Raw genomic sequence first — 16,455 nt, 5'->3', positions numbered from 1 at the left:
TATACTTTGATATATTCCACTTATATTTATGACTTTAAATGCATATTTCTCACCGTTCACCTTTTTACTAAAGCCATTCGCTGGCAGTGAGCCCGGGTGCGAGGGCCCGTTCATCGCTGCTTGCAGCTTTAATATTCATTTTTGTAATGTTGTTATTGTTTGTCTTTTTCTCATTGTTACTATGCACTTAAAATGGTTTGAGATGGATAGAAATGTCATCGCTGTGTGAGTTTAGTCTTTTTCAAAATTCATCTTTGCAATGTACACTTCGTGTTTTTTTTTTTGTTTTTTTGAATTAAATATTCTACATAGTAGTGATATTGCTGTGAATTTCATGTTTTTCGATTATTATTATTATTTTTTATTTACGTTAATATAAATATTTTAGATTTAAAATCATAAGATTAGATTTTTTTTTTCAGTGTTACTAGCAAACACTAACAGCAATGTACATTATTGTTAGTATTTTGTAAGTATTACCTGTCCATACATTGCACTTGAAAAAAAAGCTATTGTGGCTCTTTTCGGTGAATTAAATGTATATATTTTTAAATATATGGGATATCAAATAAGGGTTAGCACAAATGTAATCCAAAAGTAAACGGATTACGTTACCAAAAATGTGTAATCTAAGATATTATATTACTGACTACAAATTGTTTCATGTAATCTGTAATCAGTAACTGATTACAATTCACAAGTAATCTACCCAGCTATGTATGTATGTATGTATATATATATTAGGGGTGTAACGGTTCACAAAATTCACGGTTCGGTTCGATACGATACACTGATGTCACGGTTCGGTTCGGTACGTTTTAGATACAGCAAAATGTAAAAACATCTCAACTTTTCAGAATGGCGCAAGCGCACCGCAGGTCATGTGACAAGAACTAACCAATCAGCTTCATCCTTTCCCGTAACAACGTTGAAAGCTCAGCCAAGATGAAGGAACAGCTGATCATAGTTGTATATGAATTGCAATTTTGAAATAAATTTAGTAGCAGAGCTAGCCTACTGCAAGCGATTTTTAGAGATGCAAATCCATTTATCCTTTGCTGAAATTTCCGCGTCTTCATGGAGAGAGCACGTCATTGTTGCTTAGCAAAGGCAGTCGCCTCAGGGCGCTTCTGCCCGAGCACTTTGGAAAGGAGGAGAAAGACACGCCTAGCGTTTTCCACGCGTTTTTAGGTGCGATATGTGAACGGCCCCTGAGGTGCTCGCTCACGCTCTGAAGGCTCGTTGCAAAATGTCTAATGCATTTAACAGACCAGAAATAGAAGATCCTCCAATAACCAACAGGTCTGGTGTTTGGGTGCACTTTGGATTCCCTGTAAGCTATAATGATGAAAGAATGAATGGTAAATAGTAAGGTCTCATATCCGCGGCTATAACTCTCAGGAAGTCACAGAGAGAGGGTCACGTTCCCATTCACATCAACGGAGAGGTAGTAGAGACCGTTAAGAGCTACAAGTTCCTTGGCATTAACATCTCTGAGGATCTTTTCTGGAGCCTTCACTCAGAGACCATAGTGAGAACAGCCCATCAGGGTCTCTACTTCCTGCGGAGACTGAAGAGGTTTGGCATCTCCTCTAACATCATGTCAAACTTCTACCGCTGCACTATAGAGAGCATTCTGACCAGCTGCATCACTGTATGGTACGGCAACTGCTCTTCCTTGGACCGCAAAGCTCTTCAGTGAGTGGTGAGAACAGCAGAGCTCATCATTGGACATAAACTCCCAGCCTTACAGGACATCTATCAAACTCGCTGCTTGAGAAAGGCTCGCAGCATCATCAAGGACCACACTCACCCTTCTCATCACCTGTTTGCCACACTGCCATCTGGCAGACGTTTCCGATCCATCAGTTCACGGACAACCAGACTGAAGAACAGCTTCTATCTTCAAGCCACAAGACTACTTAACAATCAGCTTTCCTCCATCTAAAAACCGGAATACATGCTGCTCTTATGTTTACTTCATTGTACTTGCCTTGCACTGCCACTTTTTAAAAAAATACTCCTTAATGTTTCTCTGTGACACTCTACAATGACTTTTGGACATTGCTCTACTCAGGAATATATCTGAATGTGTGCTGCTCTTAAGTTTATTTATTGCATCTGCACTGCCACTTTAATTTTCCTACATGTAGCTCTACGTCACACTACTAAGACATTTTAGACACTGTTCCACCTCAGTAATCATAATACTACCTCAGGACTTCTTATGTACTCTATATATTCTAAACACTGATTACCTTTATTGTACCTGTTACTTCCACTTATTTGTACATACTGCTCTGTCTGTGTCTTTCTGTCTAAATGCACTGTAGTCACTCAATCTCAGTGCTCTCCATGTACGTCTATGTCTTATGTCTTGTTATTGTCACTGTGTTTCTGAGCCTCGTCACAAGCATTTCAATGCCCAGTTTTCCCCAGTGTTAACAATGCAAATGACAAATAAATGCCTCTTGACTCCTGATAACGTAAATGAAGCCTACCAATCGCCGCGGTGATGTCTTTTGCCCTGTTTGAGTCAGTTGGAAATGTCTGTTTAAATGCTGCGGGGATAGTTTGTTGCGTGTTTTTTATTTTTTTGTATTCCCGCTGGTGTACCCTATTGTCATGTAGCAGATGCGACATACCATTGTTTTTTTTGTCCACCACTCTCTTGCCATCACCATTATAGCTTACAGGCAATCCAAAGTGCACCCAAACACCAGACCTGTTGGTTATTGGAGGATCTTCTATTTCTGGTCTGTTAAACGCATTGGCTATTTTGCAACGAGCCTTCAGCGCGTACTGAGTGAGTAGCCTAACATAAACATATAAGTTGGTGTTTTTTTCTTCTTCGGGGGTGTCAGGAGTGTTGCCTGTTACGTCGTTTGGGTTATTGGGCTACCTTGTTGAACACACATCATTATATTTAACTTTTTTTTTTTTTCTTTTTTCAAAATATAATTAATTAGTACAGCGAACCGTTCGGTACATAATCCGAACCGAAACCCTCATACTGAACGGTTCAATGCGAATACGCGTATCGTTACACCGTTATATATATACACACAATACAGACCAAAAGTTTGGACACACCTTCTCATTCAAAGAGTTTTCTTTATTTTCATGACTATGGAAATTGTGGAGTCAGACTGAAGGCATCAAAACTATGAATTAACACATGTGGAATTATATACATAACAAAAAAGTGTGAAACAACTGAAAATGTCATATTCTAGGTTCTTCAAAGTTTGATCACTGCTTTGCACACTTTTGGCATCCCCGAGAGATGCTTAGCACTTGGGGCAGCAGTGGCTCTGTGGTTCATTTAGGTTGTCTACAAACCGGAAGGTTGGTGGTTCAATCCCAGGCTCCACCTGACCAAGTGTTGAGGTGTCCTTGAGAAAGACACCTAACCCCAGCTGCTCCTGACGAGCTGGATGGCGCCTTGAATGGCTGACACCGCAGTCGGTGTATGAATGAGTGTGTGAATAGGTGAATGTGAGGCAAATTGTAAAGTGCTTTGGATGGCCATGTGGTCTGTTGAAAGCGCTATATAAATGCAGTCCATTTACCATTTAGCACTTGTTGGCTCTTTTGCCTTCAGTCTGCGGTCCAGCTCACCCCTAAACCATCTCGACTGGGTTCAGGTCCGGTGACTGTGGAGGCCACGTCATCTGGCGCAGCACCCCATCACTCTCCTTCTTGGTCAAATAGCCCTTGATGCCTTCGGTGTGACTCTACAATTTTCATAGTCATGAAAATAAAGAAAACTCTTTGAATGAGAAGGTGTGTCCAGACTTTTGGCCTGTACTGTGTGTGTATATATATAGTGTATTTGTGTGTATGTATGTATGTTTTGTGTATGTGTATATGTATATAATATATATATATTTTAAATTCTGTTTTCTTAGACTTGTGTCTTTGCGAGACTTATTCATTACCTACAGCACTTCAGATCTGATGTCGGACCCAGTAAACATTAAAACAATTGTGGTACAATTTAATCTGTTTATTATTACATTAATAATAATAATAATAATAATAATAATAGTAATAAATAATAAAGTTAGGTAAAAACTGTTTGCCTGAATGCACAGTAAGTCGCTTTGGATAAAAGTGTCTGCTAAATGCATAAATTAAAATTAAATTAATAAATCTAAAATAATTTGAATACAAGCACACACAGAGCAGCACAGTGAACTTTAAACTTTTGCACACCTAAATAGGCTAAATGGAGATTGCTGAAAAATGAATAGTTTCTGTCTGTTTGATTTTTGAATTAGGTCTCCTCTGTTGGAATAGAATTGGCTAGATGGTGCAGTAACAAAAAATAGGGTCCTAGTAGAAATGCGGTCTTGAAACTTCAGCCTCTGGTATTCCTGGAACACTGGTTTTGGGTTGTTTTTGTTTAGACCAATATGAAAATTTACCCAAGTTTTTACCCTGGCTTGCCTCGCCTCTGGCTTGCTTAGTTGGGGTCACTTCATTTAAAGGGATAATGTTGACATGATTGCAAATTATTGCACAGATACTATTTAAACTGATCTGAGATGATGACATCATTGAATTCAATGATGAACTGCCTTTAACTGTCATTTTGCAATATTGACGCACTGTTTTCCTAATTAATGTTGTTCAGTTGCTTTGACACAATCCTTTTTGTTTAAAGTGCTTTATAAATAAAGTTGACTTGACCCTGCAAACACGCAGAGCTGTAAATGTGAACTGGTGGATCGATAAGAAAATAATGCAGCTAAACTTTAAAATTTGTAACAAATTATTTATTGACTAATTATTTTAATGATTAATCCTTTTGACTTAAAAAAAAATGGTTTATTGGCTGAAATGTGAAGTGTATAATTTTATAAAACTTTTTGTTTTTGTGAAAAACTTGTATCTGAACTATAAATATTGCCCTTTATTGTCATTTTACAGTTTAGTATGTTACTGTAGACATTGCAATATGGTATATATTGTACTTGTGCAGGTCTTAAAAAAGTCTTAAATTTGATCTCGAAAATCCTGCAGAAACCATGCAATAGATAAAATGTATATTGGCAGAAATATGAGATTCATCCTGCTGTAATCCTCTGTCTGTTGTTCCCACAGTATTCTCAGCTGCTGAATAAGCTGTATTGTCAGCTAGCAAAAACGTGTCCTGTGGATGTACTGGTGGGCAGAGAGCCACCTAAGGGTACCATGCTAAGAGCCACCGCGATTTATAAGAAATCAGAACATGTTTCTGAGGTGGTAATCCGCTGTCCACACCACCAGAGCATTGCTGAGAACAACGAAGGTTTGTGTACTTTAACTTAATCCTTTGCCATGTATAATCACACTGGTTTGATCACTCTGGGCTGGTCCCTGAAGTATATGATCACACTGGTGTGATTAGAACGTTCAGAGCATCACATGATCAACTGCTAAATTCAAATCTGCTTTAGCGCTAAACCAGAGATGGACACGCTCAGCACTTTTTAGCATACATCACAGATCTTCAGTGTTTTCAACCACATAATGCTCATTTTAAGTTTCAGACATTTAAACACAGAAGTATTAGCAATATATATTTCAGATATCAAAATTAAAAGAAATAAACATTTGAAATATGATTATAAATGGCAACTAAGGAAAATCCCAAATTCAGTATCTCAAAAAATGTGAATATTGTGACAAGGTTTAATAATGAAGACACTTGGTGCCACACTCTTATCAGCTAATTAACTCAAAACACCTGCAAATGTGGTAGAAAAAGTGTACAAGCAATAGGGATAACCACACCCTGGAGAGGATTGTGAAACAAAACCAATTCAAAAATGTGGGGGAGATTCACAAAGAGTGGACTGCAGCTGGAGTCAGTGCTTCAAGAACCACTACGCACAGACGTATGCAAGACATGGGTTTCCGCTGTCGCATTCCTTGTGTCGAGCCACTCTTGAACAACAAATGGTGTCAGAAGCGTCTCACCTGGGCTATAGACGAAAAGGACTGGACTGCTGCTGAGTGGTCCAAAGTTATGTTCTCCGATGAAAGTAAATTTTGCATTTGCTTTGGAAATCATGGTCCCAGTGTCTGGAGAAAGACAGGAGAGGCACAAAATCCAAGTTGCTTGAGGTCCAGTGTAAAGTTTCCACAGTCAGTGATGGTTTGGGGTGCCATGTCATCTGATGGTGTTCGTCCACTGTATTTTCTGAGGTCCAAGTTCAACGCAGCCGTATACCTGGAAGTTTTAGAGCACTTTGTGATTCCTGCTGCTGACCAACTTTATGGAGATGCAGATTTCATTTTCCAACAGGACTTGACACCTGCACACAGTGCCAAAGCTACCAGTACCTGGTTTAACCTCTTAAACTGCACTCCGACGCCGGCGTCCTGAACTCCCATTGTTTTCATGTGTCAATAATTACGAATGGATTAAATGAAATGGGACAAATATATGATACAAAACTGTTTCATTATAAAGATCTAAGCCTCAAGCATCAAGTTCAACGAAGCAGTAACGTTGTAATATGGATGATAATTCCTTTGTTTCAGTTCTTCAGGGACAGAATTGTGTGTCCATTATTGAATAACACTGGCTCATAAACTGCATCTTGGAGGTAAAATAATTACATCTTGGAGGTAAAAAAATAACATGGTTTTGTAGTGTACAGTCGTGGCCAAAAGTTTTGAGAATTGCATAAATATAAGTTTTCAAAAAGTTTACTGCTGAACTGCTTTTAGATCTTTGTTTCAGTTGTTTCTGTGATGTACTGAAATATAATTACAAGCACTTCATATGTTTCAAAGGCTTTTATCGACAATTACATGACATTTATGCAAAGAGTCAGTATTTGCAGTGTTGGCCCTTCTTTTTCAGGACCTCTGCAATTCGACTGGGCATGCTCTCAATCAACTTCTGGGCCAAATACTGACTGATAGCAACCCATTCTTTCATAATCACTTGGAGTTTGTCAGAATTAGTGGGTTTTTGTTTGTCCACCTGCCTCTTGAGGATTAACCACAAGTTCTCAATGGGATTAAGATCTGGGGAGTTTACAGGCCATGGACCCAAAATTTCAACATTCTGGTCCTCGAGGCACTTTTTTATTTTTTTTTAAGTTATCACCTTTGCCTTATGGCACGGTGTTCCATTGTACCTTGAAAATGCATTGTTCTTCACCAAACTGTTGTTGGATTGTTGGAAGAAGTTGCTGTTGGAGGGTGTTTTGGTACCATTCTTTATTCATGACTGTGTTTTTGGGCAGAATTGTGAGTGAGCCCACTCCCTTGGATAAGAAGCAACCCCACACATGAATGGTGTCAGGATGCTTTACTGTTGGCATGACACAGGACTGATGGTAGTGCTCACCTTTTCTTCGCCGGATAAGCCTTTTTCCAGATGCCCCAAACAATCAGAACGAGGCTTCATCGGAGAATATGACTTTGCCCCAGTCCTCAGCAGTCCAATGACTATACTTTCGGCAGAAAATCAATCTGTTCCTGATGTTCTTTGCTGCCCTTCTTGACACCAGGCCATCTTCCAAAAGTCTTCGCCTCACTGTGCGTGCAGATGCACGCTCAACTGCCTGCTGCCATTCATGAGCAAGCTCTGCACTGGTGGCACTCCGATCCCGCAGCTGAATCCTCTTTAGGAGACGATCCTGGCGCTTGCTGGACTTTCTTGGACGCCCTGAAGCCTTCTTTACAAGAATTTAACCTCTTTCCTTGAAGTTCTTGATGATCCTATAAATTGTTGATTTAGGTGCAATCTTAGTAGCCACAATATCCTTGCCTGTGAAACCATTTTTATGCAATGCAATGATGGCTGCACGTGTTTCTTTGCAGGTCACCATGGTTAACAATGGAAGAACAATGATTTCAAGCATCACCCTCCTTTTAGAATGTCAAGTCTGTCATTCTAACCCAATCAGCCTGACATAATGATCTCCAGCCTTGTGCTTGTCAACATTCTCACCTGAGTTAACAAGACGATTACTGAAATTATCTCAGCAGGTCCTTTAATGACAACAATGAAATGCAGTGGAAAGGTTTTTTGGGATTTAATTAATTTTCATGGCAAAGAAGGACTATGCAATTTATCTGATAATGCTTCATAACATGCTGGAGTATATGCAAATTGCTATTATAAAAACTTAGGCACCAACTTTTCCAATTTCCAATATTTATGTAATTCTCAAAACTTTTGGCCACGACTGTACAGTGTCACAAACAGAATGAGACGATCCACAAAAAAAAAAAAAAAAAAAGTGAAAGGTGGAAGAATGCTTATTTGAATTCTGGTGCTCTCTCGTGACGGCTCGTGCCGCTTGCTCTGATGCACCTGTCATCTGATGGAAGCAGAACTTAGCGATCAACTTTTTCTTTGTTTTATTTTGCAACAGTTTTCATATATGTGAGTGTGTTTTATGTTGAATGTGCCTGTATCTGCATTATTACCAACTTTTTTTATATATATATTTTATTTACACAGTTTCAATTACACAAACAGTGTAAATATAGACATAAAAAGTACAAATAAAGACACATAAACTGTATAGATAATATAAAAGTAAAATCAACTAAACAGAGAGAGAAAAAAAATACAAAGTACTGTTAGTAAAGGAGCAATCAGCACTGGTAAGAATATGCTTGTTATCTCAACAAAGTGAAATACATGTACATGGAGAGAGGCAATGATAATGCATACACACCTAAATACCGACAGGGTTATAGTCTCGACAAATACAACATAAAAGGCTGCCACATTTTGTCAAAGGTCGCAGAGGTCAAACAAACGCTATGTCGAACCCTCTGTAATGGAAACAGGTCAATTTAGCTCAAAGGGAATCATTTAAGATTTTAAAGGGAATTTGAACAGAATGACTGTTTCACGGGTGGTCACGGAGACGCCCTGCGATTCAGTGAACGAGCCGTCTAACATCAAATCTGCGCTGGATACTAATATCCAAACTATAGTGAAACACTATCAATTAGCACAGTAACAAGATCGGCAGTTTAAGACATTAACTTGTAAGCACAAAACACAAGATACTCCTTTCAATATGAATAAGGCTTTATTAGATAAATCTAAGACATATAAACTAATCTAACACATAAACGCAAGCTCTCACATATTCACACAAGTTGCAGGAAGATCGAAAGTTAGGGAAAGGTGAGTTTAAGAGAATGGAAACATGGAATCCCAAGTTTACAGCAATACGTTAAATTGCATAGACATGAACAACCATCAATCACGTAATTAGCCCTCGCATTGAGTTCCTCAATGTGACTAAAATTATATTAGATACACCAGCACAACAAATATCTGGGGATACATTGCCTTCGTTTCCTGTGAAAGGGACTCCTGTTGAAAGGGGTATCCCGGTGTCGCTAGTAGTGGCTGAAGTGACGTCTTGGGAAGCCCGTGGTTGTTGGGCGTTGGCTGAAAGTGCAGAGTCGTGTGCTCTGGTTGAAGTTGAACGGGCACCCGAGGTCAGGCATCGGAGACTCGACGTTACAAAGCTTAACTCAGAACACGAAACTCTCAAACGGAAAAGAAAAGAAATAAAGTTTGACGAGACTAGGTTGTGTTCCTTCTCATCGTGGCTAAGTAGCAGCAGGCGTGCAGGCTGAAGCACGCAGAACCGCGCTCAAAGAACAATGATGACTAAACAGCATGGCTAGAAGCTAAAAGCTAAAGCTAGGTAGCAAAGCTACAAGCTAAGCGCTAAGAGTAGGCTAAAATGACTAATAGCAGCAGCATAGCTCGAGACTAAAAAGCAGACTAAAAGCCAGATTTTATGGTGTCCAAAGGTATTTAAACTTGCCTGTGGGCCACACCTCAAATGTTGTCTTGACCAATCAGATATTGTCTTGGCTCAGGGGGGTATCATAAATCATATGTTTATCTTACCAAGCATGTGGTCCGAATTTTCCTGCTCTGGCAGGGTCTAATTTTGGACATGATTCCTATAACACGAATATGATACATGGGACAAATAAATTATTGTCTGTACTAATTCAAGCAAGAAGATTTGATCACACACATACCAAACACAATTATGGATTGTTAAGCTATGCCATAGTTATTAAAAAAAATATATATATACACAATAAGTGATTATAACATGATAGTGAAATGTGTGGGTTACACATAAATGAATATGGAGTGAAGTGATGGACTGATTCATTTAGAAGTCTTTTTGAGTTCATTCTGGTCCATATATATGTACAAAAGCAGTTTCTTTGCCATTCTTTCGACAAATACTTCTGTGGAGACAAAATCCCTTCCCCCTTAGGAATTTCAGTCTAGTTCTGCTAGGTGGGGGGAAGTCAATGGAAGTGTTTAACTCATGGGTTTCCATGTGATGTCCAGCGTTGCATTTCAATTACGAACAACAAATTTGACACCAAATTTCTCTTCTTCGAATTTAGATTGTAAATAATTGTTCTAGTGGTGTTAATGTTGAAAGCTGTTGTGTGAACAAGTTGGTTGGTCATCTTGCTTGGTTCTTGTGGCACTAGAACTGATTTATGACTTCCTGAGGAATTCGGCTCGTGTTTCAATGCACACAGCTTTGATAGACTCTTTAATTTGTCTGGTTCGACTCATTTCTGTTACACCTCTCTAGATGCAATAGGTGAGTGATTTCTAATAACCAGGTCTTAAAAGATGGCACATTTTCATTTTTCCATAAAGTAAAAATATTTATTTTTGCAATGATCATACTATTGTGGTGAGGTGGGCGTGGGAAGCCGAAAATACTGCAGCGGGAGAAAGAATGTGGGGACGAGCGGTAATAAGGAGGTCAAATGATTAATGATTAACACCTGTTTGTAATTCCAGTGATTGGGGAGAGAGGATTTATAAGCGCCGAGCAGACCGGCGAGGGGGAACTTTGAGAGAGCAGAGCTGAGCAGTGTGTGTGTGTGTGCGGATGTATATGTTTAAAGGCAGAGAGCCGAACCGCAGTTTACTTTTGTTTATCCTGTTTTATTTTGATTTAATAAAGAGCATTTTTCGCCAACCCTGTCTTCCTTGTCCATTATCTAACGAACTGTTTTACAACTATATTGTACCGTTTTTTGTTGAAGATGGGTTAGAGTAGTAAGGTGTCGGGCCTTGCCCAATATAGCAGTGTAAGGGTCTTGGGTGATATCACAACCATGAATCGTGGAGAGGCAAATGAAAATATCAGACCAGAATTCATATAGCTTGGGGCAGAACCAAGAGATGACCAAGAGTGCCCTCTTCTGCTTTACATTTTGGACAGATTGGGGAAACAGATTAATAAAAAGAGTAGTTTAGTGCAGGAATAGAGTCTATGGAGTCTATGGATTACTTTGAATTGGATGAGTTGATGTCGAGAGTTTATCGAGCATGAGTGGATGGAGGAAAGGCAAGTATCCCAGTCATCAGCACTGATTGTAATACCAAGATCTTTCTCCCAGGCTTCTTTTAGTTGTTGAGTAGGAGCAGGCTCATAAACTGTAAAAATGTTGATAAAACGAGAGACAAGTCTCCTCGAATCAGGGGCCTGGTTTAGTAGAGCGTACAAATCTGTGGAGACAGGGAGTGACTCGAAGTTTATGTTCTTGCGTGTGTAATCCCTAATCTGGAGGAAACGGAAGAAATGTAAAGGTAGGAGTGTATATTTTTCCTTCAGTTGCATGAAGGTAGCGAAAGCTTTTTCAATGTAAAGGTCCGCTAAAGTGGGAAGACCTTTGTTCTTCCAGATCAAAAAAGTGTTATCACTTAAAGGTGGGGGGGGGGGGGGGCAAATAGGGGTGTAAGATGAAAAATCGGGGTAGATTGTATGTTTTTTTTTTATTTGTTGCCAAATTCTTAGGGAGCTGGCAACTATGAACCTATAACCAGCGATAGCTGTCGGAAGTTTGTTTGTTGAAAAAAGAAGAGCGGGAAGAGAGCCTTCAGGAAAGTCCTGTTCAATTGCAAGCCATGCAGGGGTAGAATCTGTAACATTACCTGGGTGTGCATTTTGCCAATACGTCAAGGCTCTACAATTTGCGGCCCAGTAGTAGTGCTGGAAATTAGGCAGGCTAAGGCCTCCTGTCGATTTGGGTTTGGTGATGTGTTTTTTAGAAATGCGGTGTACCTTAAATCCCCAAATGAAAGAAAAGATTATGGAGTTCAAAAGCTTGAAAAATGTTCTCAGTATGAATATAGGCAAAGATTTGAAAAGATAGAGGAACCTGGGGAGAGCCATCATTTTAATTGCGTTCACGCGCCCTATCATAGATAAGGGTAATAGCCTCAAGGTTTCAATATTAGATTTAAGTTTTTCTAACATATGTAAATAGTTCAATTTATAAATTTGTTTGGGGTCTTTGGGAATAACCAATCCTAAATATTTTATTTTTTCTGTGACAATATGGAAGGGCAAGCTGTTAACAAAATTTGGGCTCAAGTTATTTTTGAGAGATAAGAATTCGCTTTTGTCCCAATTTATAGTGTAGCCAGACAGTTCACCAAATGTATTAATAAGTTTGAGTAATAGAGGAACTGATTCTTCAGGATGGGAGAGGAACAGGACTACATCGTCCGCGTAAAGCGAAATACGGTGGTCAACTTTGCCTAGGATTAAAGGAGCAATGGAGGGGTGATTCCTTATATTGGTGGCGAGAGGTTCCATTGCCAGTGCAAAAAGCAGTGGGCTTAGCGGGCAGCCTTGACGGCGGGATCGTTGCAATGAAAAAATGGGTGATTTGTCGCAATTATTGACAACCAAAGCTGTCGGGTGGGCGTATAGCATTTCGACCCAGGAGGCAAAATTAGCACCCAGACCAAACTCCTTTATCACCGCCAGGATGTATTTCCATTCGACCTGGTCGAAAGCTAGAACAGAGATTTTGGAGCCTCTATCATATCTGGCATACATTGTATTAATTAGCCGTCTAACATTGAAAAAGGAAAATCTCCCTGGAATAAATCCAGTTTGGTCATGGTGGATTATGGTTGTTATACACTTATTTAGTCTGTTGGCAAGCACTTTAGTGAACACCTTAAGGTCAGAGTTAAGGAGGGCAATATCTTTTATCTTATATCTTATCTTTTTTTCAATATCAAGGAGATGATGGCTGAATACAAGGTGTCAGGAAGCAGGCCAGTAGCAGTGGAGTGGTTAAACATCCGTAACAGTTATTTTGTCTGAGTATGCTTTGTAAAACTCTGTTAAAACCGTCTGGGCCAGCCGCTTATCCGTTCGGGAAGGAGCGTATTGCCCTCTCAACTTCCTCTAGAGTTATATTTGCGTTTAGGTCTGCTTGTGCTGAGGTGTTCAATTTAGGTATATGGAGGGTATGAAGTCAGTGAGAGATTTGCGTTGCATCTGCAGGGGTTTTCGACGTGTAAAGGTCTTCATAAAATTGGCGGAAACATTTATTAATCTCTTTTGGATCTGTGGTGATAATACCTGTTTTTGTCTTGATTTTATGGATTGTTCGTTTAGCCTGTATGCTTTTAAGCTGACGGGCTAATAATTTATCTGGTTTGTCGGCCAGTTCAAAATGTTTTTGTTTGACCTTTAACAGCATAGTACTCACTTGGTTAGAAAGAATAGTGTTATATTTGAAATTAAGTTTCACAATCTCATTCAGTGTAGAAGGTGAGGCAGATCGTTGAAAGTCGCTTTCAAGGACTGATAACTGAGCTGTGATTTCTGACATTTCCTTCTGTCTATCTTTTTTCAGTTTAACCTCGTAGGCTATGATGTGGCCCCGCATAACAGCTTTGAAAGCTTCCCATAGAGTGGAATCTGTAACGTCAGATGTGTCATTATAGGATAGATAGTCTGTTATGAGGTTGGCTGTTTGTTGGCGAAAATACGTATCATTGAGTATTAGTGGGTTGAATCGCCAGTCAAATGTGGGTTTTGTCCTGCTTAAGTCTAACTTTATTTCTATAGGGCAGTGGTCGGAGATTAAGATGTTGTGGTATTTGGTGTAGATAATAGCAGAAGTCAATTTAGCATCTGTTAGAAAATAATCAATTATTGTGTATGATTTGTGTACATGTGAAAAAAAGAGTAATCTCTAGCAGCGGGGTGTTGAAGCCTCCAGATATCAACAAGGTTCATGGATCTAATTAGGTTATTTATGGTAATGGTGGACTTGGAAGGAGCAATCGGGCGTGTAGAAAGCCTATCAGTAAAACAATCCAATATATTATTGAAGTCTCCTCCTGCAATTAAGTGAGTGGTGGATGAGTCCGGAATGAGATTAAAAACTTTTCTAAAGAAGCCAGGGTCGTCAAAATTGGGCACGTAGATATTAAGAAATGTTACATGCCGTGACAAAATATGACCCGTTACAATGATATAGCGACCGTTTGGATCAGAAACGGTTGAAATGTGTTGAAATGGGACATTTCGGCGAAATAATATAGCTACTCCTCTTGCTTTAGAAGAAAATGTTGACTGATAAATTTGTGAGACCCAACTGCATTTTAGCCTCCAATGATCTGAATGTTTAATGTGCGTTTCCTGTAAAAAAAATATAATGTCCCCAGACAGAGATTTCAAGTGGGAGAAAACCTTGCCTCTCTTTAAATTGGTTCTTAAACCTCTGACATTCCAGCTTTAAAAGGTTAGACTGCCACCTTGTGGCGAGGATGAAAAAGTGCTAGTAACCATGAGGAGATAATGCCAGAATAATGTGGTGTGATAACAACAATAATGGTATCGGCACTGAATGCATGAGCAGAATAAAAGAACGAGAAAACAAAAAACAAAAACATAAGAGAGGAAAAAATGACAACAAGATGGTAACATTAATCCCACCCCCCTGTCTACTTCCCCAAACAGAGCAGAACATGAAAACCCCCATAAACATTGGGAAACGATTTAACACTACAAGGAAATGTCCCGTCGGACTAATTGTACGGTTCAATGAAATAATCATAGTATACAATTACCTTAGCAGTGGGCCCTTTGAGTGGCCCCATCTACCCTCATGTCTATTTGCTTGCATATAAGCTAGGGAGGGCAAGGAACTGAACTTGCTCAACGTAAGAAGATGGATGACAGCTGGCTAGTCCGGCGTCGCACGCGCCTCTGGAAACAGCTGTGAGAGAGCGGGAGTGTCTCAGGTCGGATGCGCGGTAGCAGCAGGTGTAACAAATTTGTCTATGAATGCCTCGGCATCATTAGGCTTAAGAAATATTTTTTTGTCCGGTCCCAAATGTGAGAATCAGACGCGGTGGAAAAAGGAGACCGTGTTTTTTTCCCGCCTCTCTCAGTTTCTTCTTTACGCCATCAAAGGCCCGGCGCTGCTCGGAAACTTCAGGTGGAAAATCTGGATAAATGCTGATCCGGGCTCCGTTGAATGTCAGTGGAGATTGCAGGCGGGCGAGGTTGAGTATTTTATCCTTCTCTGGGAAGTGGTGTATTTTGACAATCATTGTGCGTGGCTGCGCCGATGAGGATTGTGCGCCTATCCGATGGGCTCGATCCACTTTCAAGCCAGCGGGGAAGTTGTCGGATCTGAGAAGTTTTGGCAGGAGGTCGGCTATGAAATGAGTCGGATTTCCCTTCTCAACTTTCTCTGGTAAGCCCACGATTTTAATGTTTGAGTGTCTTGAGTGACTTTCGAGGTCAGTTAATTTGCGCTTCATGGCTGTGTTGGATTCAATCATTTCCTCATAGCGGTGCTCGAGACTGGTTATGCGGGTGTCATGATCGGTCATTGCTCCCTCAAGATCAGTAATACGTGTTGTTTGGTTGGTAAGGGAGGTTTGAACGAGGTGCAGTTTTGAATCCAGGCCATTAAATCTGGCCGTTATGTCCTCTTCCAGTTTTCCAATAGCCGCTAGGATGTTAGCCAGAGTGGGTTGTGAACTTGAGGCCTCGCTGGTGCTGGTGGTTGCGTCTGTAGTTAGCTTGGTTTGGTTGCTAGCGTCGTCGTCGTCTTCAATGGATAAAGTTGTCTTACTGTCTTCTTTGGCAGGAGAATCAGGGTTCATAGTTTACCCTTTAGCTTTAGGTTTGCCCATGGTTGTACTTAAAAGATGCAAGCGTGACAATTTTTGTGAGGGTTTGACGGAGCCCCACGAGAAAGCGTCTAATCCATGCGGTGTTCACTAGCGCCACCCATGATTACCATCTTTTTGAGCTCAAATCACCTCCCTATTATTGTGTAATCACAGCTATCGATGTGAATAATCCAAGATGGCTTTTCCACAGGCTATCCGGGCTAGGCTAACGGCTAACCCACACAAGCCATCTATCTCCACCATTGTACTGGCTAAAATATGCTCTTTGGTCAATAAACTGGACTATATCCGATTACTACGCTCAACTCCGAGGACTGTAAGAGACTGTTGTGTTTTGTGTTCACGGAGCTGACATGCTATCGAGCAGACAGAGCTCTCATTGCGGGAGGAAAATCCCGGGAAGGCAGGCTTTGTGTTTACATCAATGATGCATGGTGCCGCAATGCTTTTGTGATCTGCAAACA

The 16,455-nt window shown here is 40.1% G+C and overlaps 1 protein-coding gene across 4 annotated transcripts in view; it reads left to right on the top strand.

Moving 5' to 3' along the window:
* Window positions 1-16,455, top strand: part of LOC128017696 (cellular tumor antigen p53) — a 142,687-nt gene that overhangs the window by 76,488 nt on the left and 49,744 nt on the right. For all 4 annotated transcript variants that reach the window (XM_052603147.1, XM_052603146.1, XM_052603149.1 and 1 more), the window contains exon 5: window positions 5,110-5,296. In XM_052603147.1, coding sequence (XP_052459107.1) covers window positions 5,110-5,296 — 187 coding nt within the window. The remainder of the gene's footprint in view (window positions 1-5,109; window positions 5,297-16,455) is intronic.

This window comes from Carassius gibelio, chromosome A7 (assembly GCF_023724105.1).
Source record: "Carassius gibelio isolate Cgi1373 ecotype wild population from Czech Republic chromosome A7, carGib1.2-hapl.c, whole genome shotgun sequence".
In the NCBI taxonomy this organism is placed as follows: domain Eukaryota; kingdom Metazoa; phylum Chordata; class Actinopteri; order Cypriniformes; family Cyprinidae; genus Carassius; species Carassius gibelio.
Note: the sequence above shows the minus strand (reverse complement) of the source record. Positions and strands in the feature narration are given on the sequence as shown.